This window comes from Triturus cristatus, chromosome 4_2 (genome assembly GCF_964204655.1).
Source record: "Triturus cristatus chromosome 4_2, aTriCri1.1, whole genome shotgun sequence".
NCBI classification, from domain to species: Eukaryota; Metazoa; Chordata; class Amphibia; order Caudata; family Salamandridae; genus Triturus; species Triturus cristatus.
The window spans coordinates 272,103,856-272,118,381 of NC_140586.1; the positions used below are offsets into that span (position 1 = coordinate 272,103,856).

At 44.0% G+C, this 14,526-nt stretch overlaps 1 protein-coding gene across 1 annotated transcript in view; it reads left to right on the forward strand.

The window, feature by feature from the left end:
- SLC44A3 (solute carrier family 44 member 3) overlaps window positions 1-14,526 on the forward strand; it is a 459,235-nt gene that overhangs the window by 142,517 nt on the left and 302,192 nt on the right. The window contains exons 3-4 of the mRNA XM_085601492.1: window positions 3,078-3,220; window positions 9,516-9,652. Of these exons, the coding sequence (XP_085457618.1) occupies window positions 3,078-3,220; window positions 9,516-9,652 (280 nt within the window). The remainder of the gene's footprint in view (window positions 1-3,077; window positions 3,221-9,515; window positions 9,653-14,526) is intronic.

Genomic DNA, 14,526 nt, shown 5'->3' on the forward strand with positions numbered 1-14,526 from the left:
TCCATATATGCGGATGACATCCTTGTATATCTGCGCGACTTTGAGGCAGGGGCGGAACCCCTCCCCGGTGTCTTCTCCGCCTTTGAGACTATATCGGGCTTAGCTATTAGTGCAGGGAAATCTAGCACCTTCTATTTCCGGGACTGACCGCATCCAGATATGCTCCAATTTGGCACCTACCAGTTATCTGTAGCACACGATACATTTAAGTATCTGGGTATCCACGTATATAGGACACAGGCAGACCAACTGGAGGGTAATTTAATGAAGGTTATTGCTGCAATACGCTCCAGCATCTCTTTCTGGACATCCCTGCCACTGTCAGTAATGGGGCAGATAGCCAACTCTAAGATGGTAATGTTACCTGGCCTTTTATATTTCTTTCTTAATCTGCCCCTGATGGTGCCACAATCCACCTTTCACACGCTGGACATGCTGTTACTGGAACTTATTTGGGGTAAGGGAAGACGTAGAGTTAGCCTCAATAAGCTGCAACTGGCGTCACATATGGGAGGGCTGGGAGTTCCTGATTTCCGGGCCTATTATTATGCATCCCAGCTACAGTGGCTGTCTTACTGGACGGCAGGCAGGAACCTACAAGAAATAGGTTACAATGCTCATGATTTAGAATGAGGTACCCTGCACAACATGTTGCTCCCAAAAATAAAAATACCCTCAGCTGGACCCCCATTGTTAACAACTGCACTACAGTACTGGAAAAAGGCCCTACAGTATGCCTCAGGCACGATCCCATACGCAAGTAATATTCCGCTATTAGGGATACCACTCAAGGAAGGTAACGACGACTAGACTACGGGACTGGTTAGATGCTGGCGTGGCGGAGGTTGGTTCTCTATTTGGAGATGGCATTCTGTCGGACCATGCCACTTTTGTGCAGAATACTGGCGCTCCAGACCGCCTTTACGTACTACATTCAAGGATTGTGCACTATATTAGGGCGACATGGGCACCTCAACGCAGTGAGCCCCCACAACACGAACTAGTACACCTACTTTACTATATGGGGAGGGGTGGCCACCTAGTCAAATGGCTCTCTACAGGCATTCGAGCACAAGCGTCCACTGCCCTTACGGACATCCGCATGAAATGGGCAGAGACCACTGACACGGAACTCTCAGATAAAGCCTGGGAAAGCATTTTAGAACACTCCAAACAGCTCTCCCGTAATGCCAAACTTAAGTTTATACAAACTATGGTGCTTCACAGATCTTATTTAACCCCGAAACGGATACAACGCATGTTCCCTGAAGCCCAAAACTGCTGTCCGAGATGCAAAGCAGAGGAGGCAGGCTTCCTCCATATGTCATGGGCTTGCCCACATCTTCGTGATTACTGGGGAAAGATCCGGATTACACTTGGGGAAATCACACACCTCACAATTACAGACCACATCCTGGAATGCCTGTTGGGCCTGCGCAAGCGCACTAGCACCCTGAAAGTCCAATCACGTTTCTTAGACCTTGCATTTATATTGGCCATTAGAACGATCACTATGCGATGAAATCCCCTAGGAGCCCCCCAATACATGCATGGCGGGACGAGGTAGCCAGATGGGGCAGTGCCGAAAGCGCGGCACTTAGACGCGAGGAAGCACGAGGACTACGAAAACACCCCATTTCTTTGGAATGGGACATTATGCTGGAAGAACTCAAACAATCGGATATCCCACTCATATTTCTTAACCCTGCCCCATGACCAGCCTAGATACGTGGCACATAAGTACAGACAGCTCAAGTGGATCCTACCGATTAGCCCATTGCACACCAGCAGCATCGATCGGATAATGATAATAAATTAGGAGCACGAGGTGGGATGGACAGCAGACGTCTGACAGGCCAGGAAGAGGGAGGGAGGGTGGGTGGGAGGGGGAGATAGCTCAGTTCATGGTATAAGGCTCAGATACACAGGCACCTATCCTTTGGGATGATAGAATATATTAAGGATGTCTTCAATGTTTCTTTATTTTATTGTATGTATTATGATGTACTACATTGGTTACAGCGATTTGAAGTTTGCAACATTTACTATTGGTAATGATTGTACAACAACCAATAAAAACAAAAATGCCATAAGTACCTGATATGATATATTGTACTCAAACTGAGGTTCAATAAAGTTGTTTTTTTTTTTTAAAAAGGTTGTTTGTCTGTACCTCAGTTATAAGTATTAGTCATTCTAATAGTTATCAGAAGCCATGGCTTGAGGTTGTGAACTGAAACTGGTCCTGCACTTTTGCATCTCTTGTGTGTTTACATCCATATCTGCCCTACATTCTCGTTATGTAGACCCACATGACGGTCATTTACTCACAGTCTATCAGATTCTCTGTTGGGCAGCAGTGATTTGTGATGCGAATATGATTTGAAACTTTAGATGAGGCCATAGAATAGTTTCAATAGATTTTTTTAAAATGTTAATGATGGATATTTTGACAGTTGTGTATATATTATGCAATTTAAACATGTGGAACATGGAAAAAAGCATAAAGATTTGTCACACCACTTTTGTATGTGAATATCCCTAAATAGGAGGGCAGAGATGACCTTAGGTAGTTGCTGCTGCAACAGGAAAAGGTTTTGCCCTAGACTGTCGTTTTCAAGATTTTTGTTAGGGACTTCTACACCATTTCCCAGGAGTCATAGGTTTGGGACAAACATCCGTAACAATAAAGAAGTGATTGGACATGAATTAAAAGTGTCCTGCACAACCAATACAATTTTAAATTAAAAATAAAAGAAATGAAGCCCTGTTTTCCATGGTTGATCATAAGTTAAACCGACTCAATTTCTGTAGCTAGTACCAAGAAAGGAAACACAGCTTCCACCACATTCAGTAGCAGAATTTTCTATTTCTCTGAAGGAAATACTATCTCCAGCAAGCAGGGTGTGCTGAACAACTCTGGCGTACAAATAGATAAAATAGACTCACAATAAATACTGTGTCGTCTTCTTCATGAACAATGCCTGTGTCCAAATCGTATGGACTTGGCAAGAAACCTAAATAAATATTTGTATCACTTCAGTATAGGATAAAAAGTTCACTTTGTTTTGTAACAGATGTTTATAACTGGGTATGCAGTAACAGCCGGAGCAGCGGAAAGGCTTGTTTTTGGATATGACAGCTATGGAAATATTTGTGGGCGGAGGAACACTCCTGTGAAGAACGCCCCTCTGTCTGGGCAAGACATGTCAGCCAAAAAGTAAGTACAGAAAACGAGACGCCATTAAAAAAAATTGGTCGGAACACGTTTTTTACATTGTCAACCTCTGATACACCTGAACGGGGAATTACAATGAGGCCTTTGAGGAAGATTTATGTGGTAATTAGTTTTGTTCTGTTTGGGGGAAAAAACAAATGTAGCAAAATAGATTGTGTTGTGTTCCTGCAAGTCATGCGGGCTTAGAAGTTTAGGTCATCTCAGTATTAAACAGCCACAGGAAGAGTAAACCAAATAGTGCATGAGTTTGCATGCCAATCCCTCAGCTACAGTGTGATGCAATCTGAATCTACTTAACCGCATACCAGTGATTTCATCTAGAATGAGGTAAGTGCATCTACGGAGTTACAGCCGTATACTTATAGTGGGCTGTATTGGTTTGCACTTTCTGTGGTTGTAGAACAATTTCAAAAGGCTCTTTGCACTAGAACAAATTCAATAATGATGATCTAGAAAGCTCTCTGCACCCTCCCCCCCCCCCACCTGCTGTTCTTTTTCTTGAGTTCCAATTACAGACAAAAGCCAAGCTGTGCATGTGCTGATTCTACAAAGTTATACCCGTCTATTAACATCGCTTGTTTTTAAGCAAATACTCAAAATAACCCCAAGGGTAAAGGCATATCAGACCTCTTATGTTTTTGTTCGTGACATTTGTATAACCTTTAGCATGGCATCATAGCATCTTGTTCAACAAGACCGCTCAGTGAGATGAGAAAGTTGTTCAACAACATGGCATAGGGAGTTATTGAATTTGCTTATCTGAAACAATTAGATATTGCTTAAACCATAGAGTGTCCTATAGCTAATTAAAAAAAAGCATTTTCAATGCAACTGGTCTCGCATTATTAAAGTTTGAGCTCTTGGCATTGCTAATAATAATGCAACACCAATAGCAGCTCAAAGATTCAGTAATGTGAGACCTATTGCATTGCAATAGTTTTTTTTTTGTGTTTTTTTTTATATAGCACGAACTTGAGTGAAAGGTGTGTATTTATGTTGCATTGAGTACAGTGTAATTATGTGTTGTGTTATTATGTGGCACAGAGTGGTATTGTGTGGAGTGTATTTATCTTGCATTAAGTAGAGTATAATTATGTGACGTGCAATTATGTAATACTGAGTGGTATGTGGAGTGTATTTATGTTGTATTGAATACAGTGTAATTATGTGATGTGTAACCACACACAACCACACAACCACACAAGGAGCTGAGTGCAATTAGCTGCATTGATCACAGAGAGGAGGAGGGGGCTTGGGGGATGGGAGGGGGAAATGGGATGTGCAAATTTGCCAGCACATACAAAAACATCTGCTTGCTGCCAAAGGCAAGAGACACTTTTCCAGACAGGGAGAGGGGGGACAAGCATGGGGGAGAGGAGTTCTAACTTATAAAACAAACCCCACTTTAAAAATGCATAATACGCCATTGTGAGCAAACAGGGATTAATACATGCCAGGGGGTGGGTGCCCGTGTCACTAAAGCTAGGGAAATGTGTGTGGGGCTGGTCTGACGTGGGCGCTCTGAGAGACGGACCAGGAAGTTACATAGGGCCTTCCATTTGATCTGGCAGCTGTTTAATTGGGCAACAACAAAAAATCGAATTGGATCGTAAAGCAATCTCTAAACCCTTTCATGTTATTTTGGCACACCGTAAAGTGAAAGAAACAGGGCACATTAATTTGGCCCTCTACATGAGAATGGTGTCCACCTAAGTCCTTTTTTGGTGGGTTGGAGGCACATTTTAAGCGCGTTCTTCATGCTCTTGACGTGCGCCAAATGCGATGTCACATCTGATTTTGTCTGCTGAGTGCCCTTATTTCATAGAATTGCCCCGAGCGCACCACGTCCTCGAAAAATGCATTGGGCCCCCTCTGATGTTCAACTGGCCCCAACGCGCAAAACACTTGGATAACTCGCTTCCATTTCGTTGGTAAAGCGTCCTTCTAAAGTTTATAAGCGCCACCACCCTATGTGTATTGTATTCTAAGCTACTTTTCAAGCTTCTCGACTACTTTCTTTAGCTTAAGAATTACATGCTACAGTCATGCTAAACTACCCCCGATTCTTAGATACCCCATTATGCATGACCTCCGAGGTTCCTCGCAGCCCCTCCACGCCTCCAATTTCAAATGCACCATCTCCTGGGAACGTCGCAGCTGTGCTTAATTTGCAATGCACTGTGCTCCTTTCCCTATATCTGAGCCATGCACGCGCCCCTCGAACACTCTCCCCACGGCTGCAGCCTGCGCTGCCGTGGGCCTCTGTGAGCCCAGCACAGTCGCACAAACTTCCAATGCAGCTAAGGAAGGGGGGACCAGACGCGGGTCGGACGGGGCTGGCCACGTAAAAGCAATATTAATCATGCGGGGTACCCTCTTGCTCCCCAACGTCTGTAGCGCACACGAAGCTCCCGCTCCGGCCCCCACCTCACCTGGATCCCTCTGCAGGCTGGAAGAGCAATTGGCGGTGGACTTGTTTATCTCGCTCCTTCAGCCACTTCTTGGCCCGGGAGAGCTGAGCCTGCCGGGGTTGGTCCGTTTGTTTCTCTTTCCCCCCTCTGACCCCCGCCCTTTGTCTGAACAGACTTTGTGAATGGAAACCCCTGTGCAGGACGCCCGAGCCACTGGGAGCATAGGGCTCGCCTGGGCAGGCTGCGCCGGAACCAATCACCGTGTGAACCCGCCAGCTCCATTCACAGCTTCCCCCTATCATTCATAAACGAGATGTGCTTTCAATTATCGCGCCCGTGTCTGGGCACGATAATTGAAACCACATGGCCTATTGGTGTCTATTACGCGCACCAAGCGCGTAATAGACAACAATAGGCCGTGGGCGGAGCAACGCGCCCGCCTTTGGCCAATTGCGTGCAGTCTTTTATAAAAAGACGCACACAAAGGCCAATGAGGTAGCACAAAAGGAATCGCACACGCACAAGCGTGTGCGATTTCAGGGGCCATTTCTGAACCCCAGACAAAAGGACTCTTGCCTGCGCGAGCACTGCTGCGCAGTGCAATGCAGGTCGCGAGACCTAAAAAGGAAACCAGGAAGAGAAGAGGCAGGTTCTGCCTGTATAGGGCATTTGCTAGTCGTGTTTTCAACTTCATTTAGTATTCAAAATCAAAATGAAGTACTTTTTTCCATGATGTGTTTATAGTTTATATATAATATACGAAAATACGTAAATGTGACCTTATTCTAGTATTAACTCTATAAATGTTACTATTACCCAATTTAATAGTTATTAATAAAATCTATTTACTCACCTCCGGAGGATAGAATGGCGAGTCTGCTTATGCGGGATTCAAAATTGTGAACTTTAGATCACTCCATATGTCAGCGGGGTGAGCATTAACTCACTGAGCCATTTAACTCACTGAGCCATCCTGCTAGCTTATAAGGGTTGAACGTTATATATTATTAGGAGGTAAAAATGTGAAAGTGTGCTGCCTAAATCGATATGCTAACGATGGTGAGATATTCTTCGAGATCTTTGCTAAACACCTATTTATAGCACGTCTGTGTTTTTAAGAAACTTAGCACAAATCATAGCCCAGACTTATTGAGTCTTTCATTTTCTTAACTTCAGTAGCAGATGGAAATTATACATGTCAGTCATTTCTACTTCGTCTTCCTCTATTTCTTAAAATCCTGGGAATCTCAGTTTCTTTTAATTCAATTTTCTAGCTCCCCACCATTTTCGCTTTTATTTTTTCACACACGTAATAGGTGTTTTTACAGTTCATCCAAGCCGTGTAAGCTTGATAATTAGCAGCAGGCATCACCACGCGCCCCTAAACACTTCTTTAACTCTCTTTAAAAGGCATGTCTTATGTTCTGGCCAGGGCCTTACAATAAGGCTACCACACTTTTGCTCTTACTAGACTTTCAGCTTATTGACACGAAATAAATTGACATGGATATGATCTAAGTTGCAGTACTAAACACAGTCAGTGGTCCTTCTAACTTGGCCTGGATCGTCCCTCAGTAATTCCAAGATGGATACCTAAGCATACAGAGTTACAGTACCATGCCCCGACAGGATTGATACGCTATGAATGAGAGTCTGTTGCTATAGGCTGTTGGGAACATCCCAAGGGTAAGCACAGTATACGAATTTCTTTTATTTTACAACCCACGACTGCCACTGAAATCCTTTAGTCCACCTTCAGTCATAAATACTATAACTCCAGGAGCCCAAAAAAACTTAAATATTATATAGTGGCTAAATTGAGAATGCAGTTTCCTTTGCTACGTTAATTGGCATTTTTACTTTTTTATTTGGTGTACGGGATAACATTGGAATAATGTTTAAAAAGGGAGTCATAGGGTTCCTCATTGTATAGGCCATTAACACCATGTAGATTGCAGTGCTCAAGAAAGCGGCCATTCTTTGAGGAATTCGTGGTTTCTGCAATAGAAATGGCAACACCGTGAACAAGCTTTGCCAATGCCAATAGGTCTGGCTTTAAAGGAATGTTGTATGGTAATGTGCTGCATTACAAGTAAATAGCACGGGAACAGATATGTATCTGTGTGGAAGTAAATAACTGTAGAATAGTATTGGTGTAGATTTAAAGGTCAGGTGACACTTGCACTGTCAAGCCAGACCTAAAAAATCTATGTAGGTTAATGACTGCACTCCTCACATCTGTGTTGCTACATGAGAAAAACTACATTAATTATCTAGTTATCTAGGGGAGTTTAATAATATTCCAATGTCATGTGTGTGTCCCTTCAAGTTCCAGAGTAGACTGCTGGAGAAAAAACAAAATGTCAAAGCTGCGTTGAGGGCAAGCACTTTTTTATGGAAGCACACAATTTTCACCCAATCGAAACATGTCCTCCCGGCTCCCAACATGTGGGCGCAGCCAAAGCCCCAATGTAGCGATGCTCAATTAATTGTCTGGTGGCAGCTGTGCTGTCAAGCTAGACCATAAATACCAAGAAGCAATTGTCCTATCATGAGTTCGGTCTCTTCGCCTTAAATACATCTATTCAAATGAGACCTCAGCATTGTAAGTGCGTGACCCTAACCATTGTATGCTCTACGGATGCCACATTTGCCTGCCCTGGTTCACCCAATGCTTTTCCATTTGTTTGATAAATTTGGCCAATCTTGTGTCTTCTATTTAACTCCATCAAATACATTTTGCATACAAAATATCTGGCTATAGATAACCCTCCCTACACAATCAGTGATCATCATTTATTCAACTTGCTCCTACGCAGAATAGTTTCAGATCTCTAGCAGTTTTAGATTTGGATGCTGAAGGTCTTTCATAGTGATATCTATCCTTAAATAATTTTGAAGGGTCGACTCCACCTTTCCATTACAAGTGGTCCTTCGTTCCAAAATGTGAATATTTAATTGCAGCCATGCTAAGGGACTGTTGTGGCAGTAAAGTTGGATGTCCATTTTATTCATCTATTTAGCTGATTTATGAAGTCTATGGTTATCGTGAAATCCTGACCTAGATAAAGCCTCCCAAAAGTGTTGATCACCTTTGCTATGCGTGTTTTACGTAGGGATGTGTAGAGATGTTCTATTGGTTGACTTACATGACATACAATTCTTCTAAAAAGGTGTAGTGGCACTGTGCAACAGTAGGGAACGTTCCCACTGCCACTCTCGGAGTTATTCAGGAGCACCACCCTAGAGCAAAACACTGTTGTTTTCCCACTTCTGGATACTCTATCCTAAGGGGTGGGACTTGAGCAGTGGCATAACATAAAATGGTGGAGCACAAGTGTAGAATGTGATGAGGGAGGCTGAGTATCCAATATCTCAGATATTCATTGCCCTGGGGCTGAGTAGGGCCCCCTTAAAGGGTTTGGGGGCACCTGAAGGGTTGGAGGGCCCTGTGCACTGCAAGGGCCTGTGTTACAGTCCAGCCTCAGAGAATGCCCGGCCCCTGGCTGTGGAGCAGTTATCCTTCCTTTTTCACTCACTGGTCATCTGTGGTAAGGACAGTCCTACACAGCAACAAATGAAGCATTCTGGAGAATGCTAATCCCTTCAGCGTGATATCTCCTATCTGGGAAAACAGACTACATGAACTTGGTGGCAAAAACGTTCCTTGATTAATTTAGAGACCTTAGACCGCCTTCATTATGGGTGAAGCCTCTCGCCTTCACAGGTGTAGTTATGTTGCTCACTCAAATTTTAAAATAACTTTTGTGATTAGTTTCCAATTTTATCATTGAATATTCGTGTTAATTGTTGAAGCAGCAATAGAACACATTTCATTTTTGTATATTTTTTGTCTTTCATTTTAGACATGTTTTTTTCTTAAACTCATGCCGTATGGAAATCAGAAACCTAAAGATAAATTCCACAGCATTGTGTGTGTCTAGCTGCCCTCAGAAGCAACTCAGTTCCTTGGAGGAAGTCCAGTTGTTTGCCAAAAATAATGGTAAGTAGCAAATGCTGCGAAGGAAGATGCAAAAAAGTACTTTGATTTTGTAAATTTCCTAAAATGTTTGCACTTATACTGTCCACTTTTGTGTAAATCTGTTAAAAAAACAAGAATACGCATGCTAGATTTTTGCCTCTGACTGGTTTAATTGTAAGAGCAGTTGTTGCACATGGCTTTTTTTGGAGGGATCTCCCCCAGCTTTTTTGCCTTCTGGTGCTGAAGCAGTTTTTGTTGGTATTAGGACTCCGAACGTTCTCCCTGCTAACCAGTGGAAAAGTGCATGTGCTCTCCCTCTAAAGAGGGTACAGTTGGAATCTACCTGATTAGTACATTTGACTTACTTGTACGTCCCTAGTAAATTGTTATACGTGCACCCAGGGCCTGTAAATAAAATGCTGCTAGTGGGCCTGCAGCACTCACTGTGCCACCCAATAATGCCGCCTTTTTTTAAACATGTCTCCGGTCTGAGATTGCAGCCTGTAGTGCAATTTTAAACTGTCATTTTGACCAGGCAAAAAAAACCATTTGCCAGGCTTAAACCTTCCTTTTTATTCCTTATAAATCACCTCTAACGTAGGCCCTAAAAGCCCATAGGGCAGGGTGGATTTTAGTTTTAAAAAGGAAGACATGTGGGTTTAATTTCTGCATGTCCTAAAGTCATTTTTCGATACTACAAGGCCTATTTCTCCCATTGACTAACACTGGATTATCTTATTACATTTAATAAGTGATAACGTTTGAATGGGAGAAATCAGCTATATGGTGTTTACCATTAAAGGCTATTTAAAATTATATTTCATTTGAGAGTATAGTTGGATTTTAAGTCACAGTTTTGTAAATGGCACTTTAAGAAAGTTGGCATTTTCTTGTCCTAACCATTTGTGTCTTCTGCCAGTGTCCTCAGTTACATGGCTGTTGGGGTTTGTGTATTCCTTCCAGGCAGTGACACAAAAGGCAGTAGGTGTTGGCAGAATGAGCCATCCTGCCAGGATGGCTGGGGGTGGAGCTGTGCCGTGCCCCACCTGCACATCAAAGTGTGAGTCTCCAGCACACACAAACAAATCTGACATTAGTCTTTTGTAACCCCAGACTTCTTGGAGCCTTGACGGGAGAAGGGAAGAACTTTCTATAAACACATGTTGTAGTAGCATATGGAATTCCCCTACTTCAAAGGCTGGCACCAGGTATAAATATTGGACCCAGCGTTGGTTTCTGTTCTACGGCGCAGGGGCCCCGCCCCTCTACTTTACAAAGTTAAAATTCATTGCCTCGATCTTGCAATACTAAAAGTACCTGTCTGTTTTTTCCCCGTATGGAGCATGAGCAGAGCCAGGCAATAAAAGGCAGCCCACTGCACATGTCTGGGCTTACTTTTTCACAGCCCATAGATATTAAAGCAAAGAGGGCTGCATCAAAGACGAGAATGGCTCCGAAAGAATATTGTCTAACAGTGTGATGGACACTGAAGTCCTGTGTGATGCCTTCATCCACTGATGTATTGTTCAAGTTAGAATTTCTGTTTCACAGTCTGTCTTCCATGCTTACTTTGACACTGCCTGCCCAGGAACGCTTTGCCTGTGCACAGACAGAGCTGATAGAGGGGGTATATTTTTGATTTAAATACATTTATTTAATGCTGTCAATACTTTTTTTTAGTTGAATTGTTCATTTATTCAGCACACACTCCTGTAGTGTGCAGACTGTAAATTTACAAAATGAGTGTTCGCTCCTCTGCAGCAACAACGCGCATAGACTAGAGGTAATTATTCTTACAGTGAGATGTCTTCATTTACTGTTCTGGATTTCACCTTTCACAGTACGACCTGAGCATCTTTATCTGCAAGTACGGCTTCCTTTAGTACGGCTTCCTTTAGTACGGCTTTCTTTAGCTTGAAATTGTATAACCTTTCTACTTTGCTTGCATGTCTGTAATTTATTTTGCTTAAGCATATTGTGCCTTTTTCTTGGTTGTTTACTGTTCATTGTTTGTAGGATGTCATGCTTTTAACGTAGAATAGAACACCCTTTACAATGAAATGTGTTAAACTGTACATGTGCATTTGTATATGATTGTATGTTTGCATAAATGAAAGACTATGCCTGTATGATTGGGTTCACTTTCATGCTGCTGCTCAAAACTTATTTAAAATCCCCCACATACTGCTGGAAAGTGGTGAAAACTACAAGGACACCAGAGCAGTTACCACAACTACCACGAGCAGCACCCTTGTCTTGCCAATAAATATACGCCGTTCCATATCTATGCAACAATCACTTCATTTGTCCCACATAGTGTCATCCTGAAGTACCACGTCATGAGCAAACACTGTTGGCTTGCACATTTATAGAGTGATTTGTCTACTGATGAAAGATAAACAAAGACACATACTACGGTTTAAATGGTGCAGATCTTACATAAGAATTCAAGGGCATTTTAGTAGATCTTTTTAGTGCATTATAGACTGATATATAGATATTATTGATATTGCACAACAGTTTCAAGTAGGCTTCCCACGTCCAGACGAAACAAGATGAGTCAGTACAGTCAGTGCTTGCTTTTCACACTTAATGTGGCATAAGAAAAAATAACGCATTTCGATCTCACTCCGTCTTGGTCACATGGTGTATGTATGTATATATCTCTTGGGCACATGATATATATTACATACTGGTGGTCGTCAGTAAGTAGCTATAGTTAGGACCTAGTTTCCATCAAAAAGGGGACTTTCAGTTGCCTATATCTTTAACGCCGGCTGATGAATCTTCATGAAATTTTCCCCATAAATTTGCATGTTACTTCTGCTGCTATGTAGAAAGTTTTGGGGTGGTTTGTCAAGCGGGGGCCAAGAAAAGAGTGGGATCCCAAAAAGCGTTTTCCCCATGTTAATTCCCATAGGACTGTTAAACATGACTACAGACTGAACTGCTGGACGTAATTACACCAAATTTGGCAGAAAGCTGACTTTTGGTCCACAGATCGTGCTTTTTCTAATTTGGTGTAAATCTTCATTAGTTTTGGAAACTTTAAGAGAAATCCAAATTTGTATATATAGGGACCTGGATCCTCTGCTGATCTGGTAGTCCCCTTATTGAAATCTGATTTGCTACCAACACTTTAACCAGGAAGTGTTGGCAGCCATCTTGGGACTCGGCTTAAGCTGAGTCCAACAAAAAACTTTAAAAATAAGGGGGGGGGCAAGGTAGGGCTGCTCTGATCCCTAAAGCTGGTGGTGGGGCCCCATATGGACCCCACCTAAGGTTACAAAAAAAATGTAAATCAATTTTGGTGTGAAATTGTGGGTGGATCCACAGATTTGTGGCAAAATTGGAAAAAAAAGCGTGAGCTCACACGGATCTTTGTAAGGAAGCCAAATCCGGGGGCATGAGGGCAGTATAAACATAAAGGAGGTGGTGTAAGGGGCCCCCCTTTAAAGGTTGGTAAAGGCCCCAGGAACGGCCACCTCACCAGGGCACTTTTGTTTAATTATGCGGGGAAATGTTGTTAAATAAATGCGGGGGAGTAGGGCTTTTAATAAAAGTTATGATGTGGGGGTGGATGCCCCGGGGACCACCACCTCCCCGGGGCAAATATAAGAAGGAAGGGGGGTCACTCGGGCCCTCCTCCTGGAGTCAATCATGGCCCTGGGGACCCCCACCACCCAGGGCCAGCACCTGCTATGTACCAGGTTGCCCACCCCGGGACATAGCAATTTGATCTGACTTGGTGGGCACTTTGACAGCTCCTGCCAAGCCAGAGCTAACACTCTGGTGTCAGCAAAAAGGAACTGTTAAACTGCTACCATTTGCTGAGAGCTGAGGTTTCGTCTGTTTCCCTACCCGCAGAGATGCAGGCAGAGAAACAGAGGAAACAATTGCTTTGACACACAGGGAGCTGCATGTTTAGCAGCTCCCTTTGTGTCAAAGCAATGCCGGCTCACCGCAGGAGGCGGCAAGCTAGCAGGGACCGCAGGGGCCTTGAGGCTCCCGCCACAGCCCCAATGGAGGTAACTGGTTGCCCTGGATGGGACAAGGGTACCCAGATTAAAGACATCAGGCACCGGGGGATGGGGTCAACGGGCCAAAACAGGCTGGGGGAGGGGGGGGCAGTGCAGACCCCCTATCCATTTGCATATAGCCAGGCCCTGGGGATGGGTTCCTGGGGCCAAAATCGGCCCAGGGACCGAGCCCACGTGGCTCCTCTCCCCATTAGTATATGGGCAAGCCCTGGGGGAAGGACTCCCCAGATAAAAATTAGCCCCCCCTTCCCCATTAAAAAAAAAGGCAGAGAGGATAGGGTTAGGGTAGGGTTCCTGGAGCAGAAATCGACCCAGGGAGGGGTGCCGCGTGCGCCCCCTAATAAAAAAAAAAGAAAGCTGCCTCCCAGGGAAAGTCCCCGGAAGCCCCACCCCCTTTCTGAACCACTTTGCAAAGCGGCCTCCTGGCGCACAACTTGTTGGGGGATAAAGTCCCCTTGGCTGGTGATGGTCCTTGGGGACCAACAACCCTCCTGTTACCTCCAGTTAGTCCCACACATCGGGGTTGCTGAGAGGTGATCCAAGGCCCCACTCCCTTTCTCCACCACTATACAAACACGCCGCCTGATGCACTACTATTTGGGGGATGAAGTCCCCTTAGATGCTGAGGTTCCTTGGGGGCCAAAAACCCCTCCTGTTACTTCTAGTAAGTCCTACACAGTGGGATTGCTGAGTGCTTGTGAGAGGCCCCACCACGTTCTCCACCACTCTGCAAACGCATCTCCTGGTGCACTGCTGGTTGGTGTACGAGTTTCCCTTGACTCCTGAGGGTCCTTGGGGTCCAACAACCACTTCTGTTACCTCCAGTAAGTCCAACACAGCGGGATTGTTGAGAGG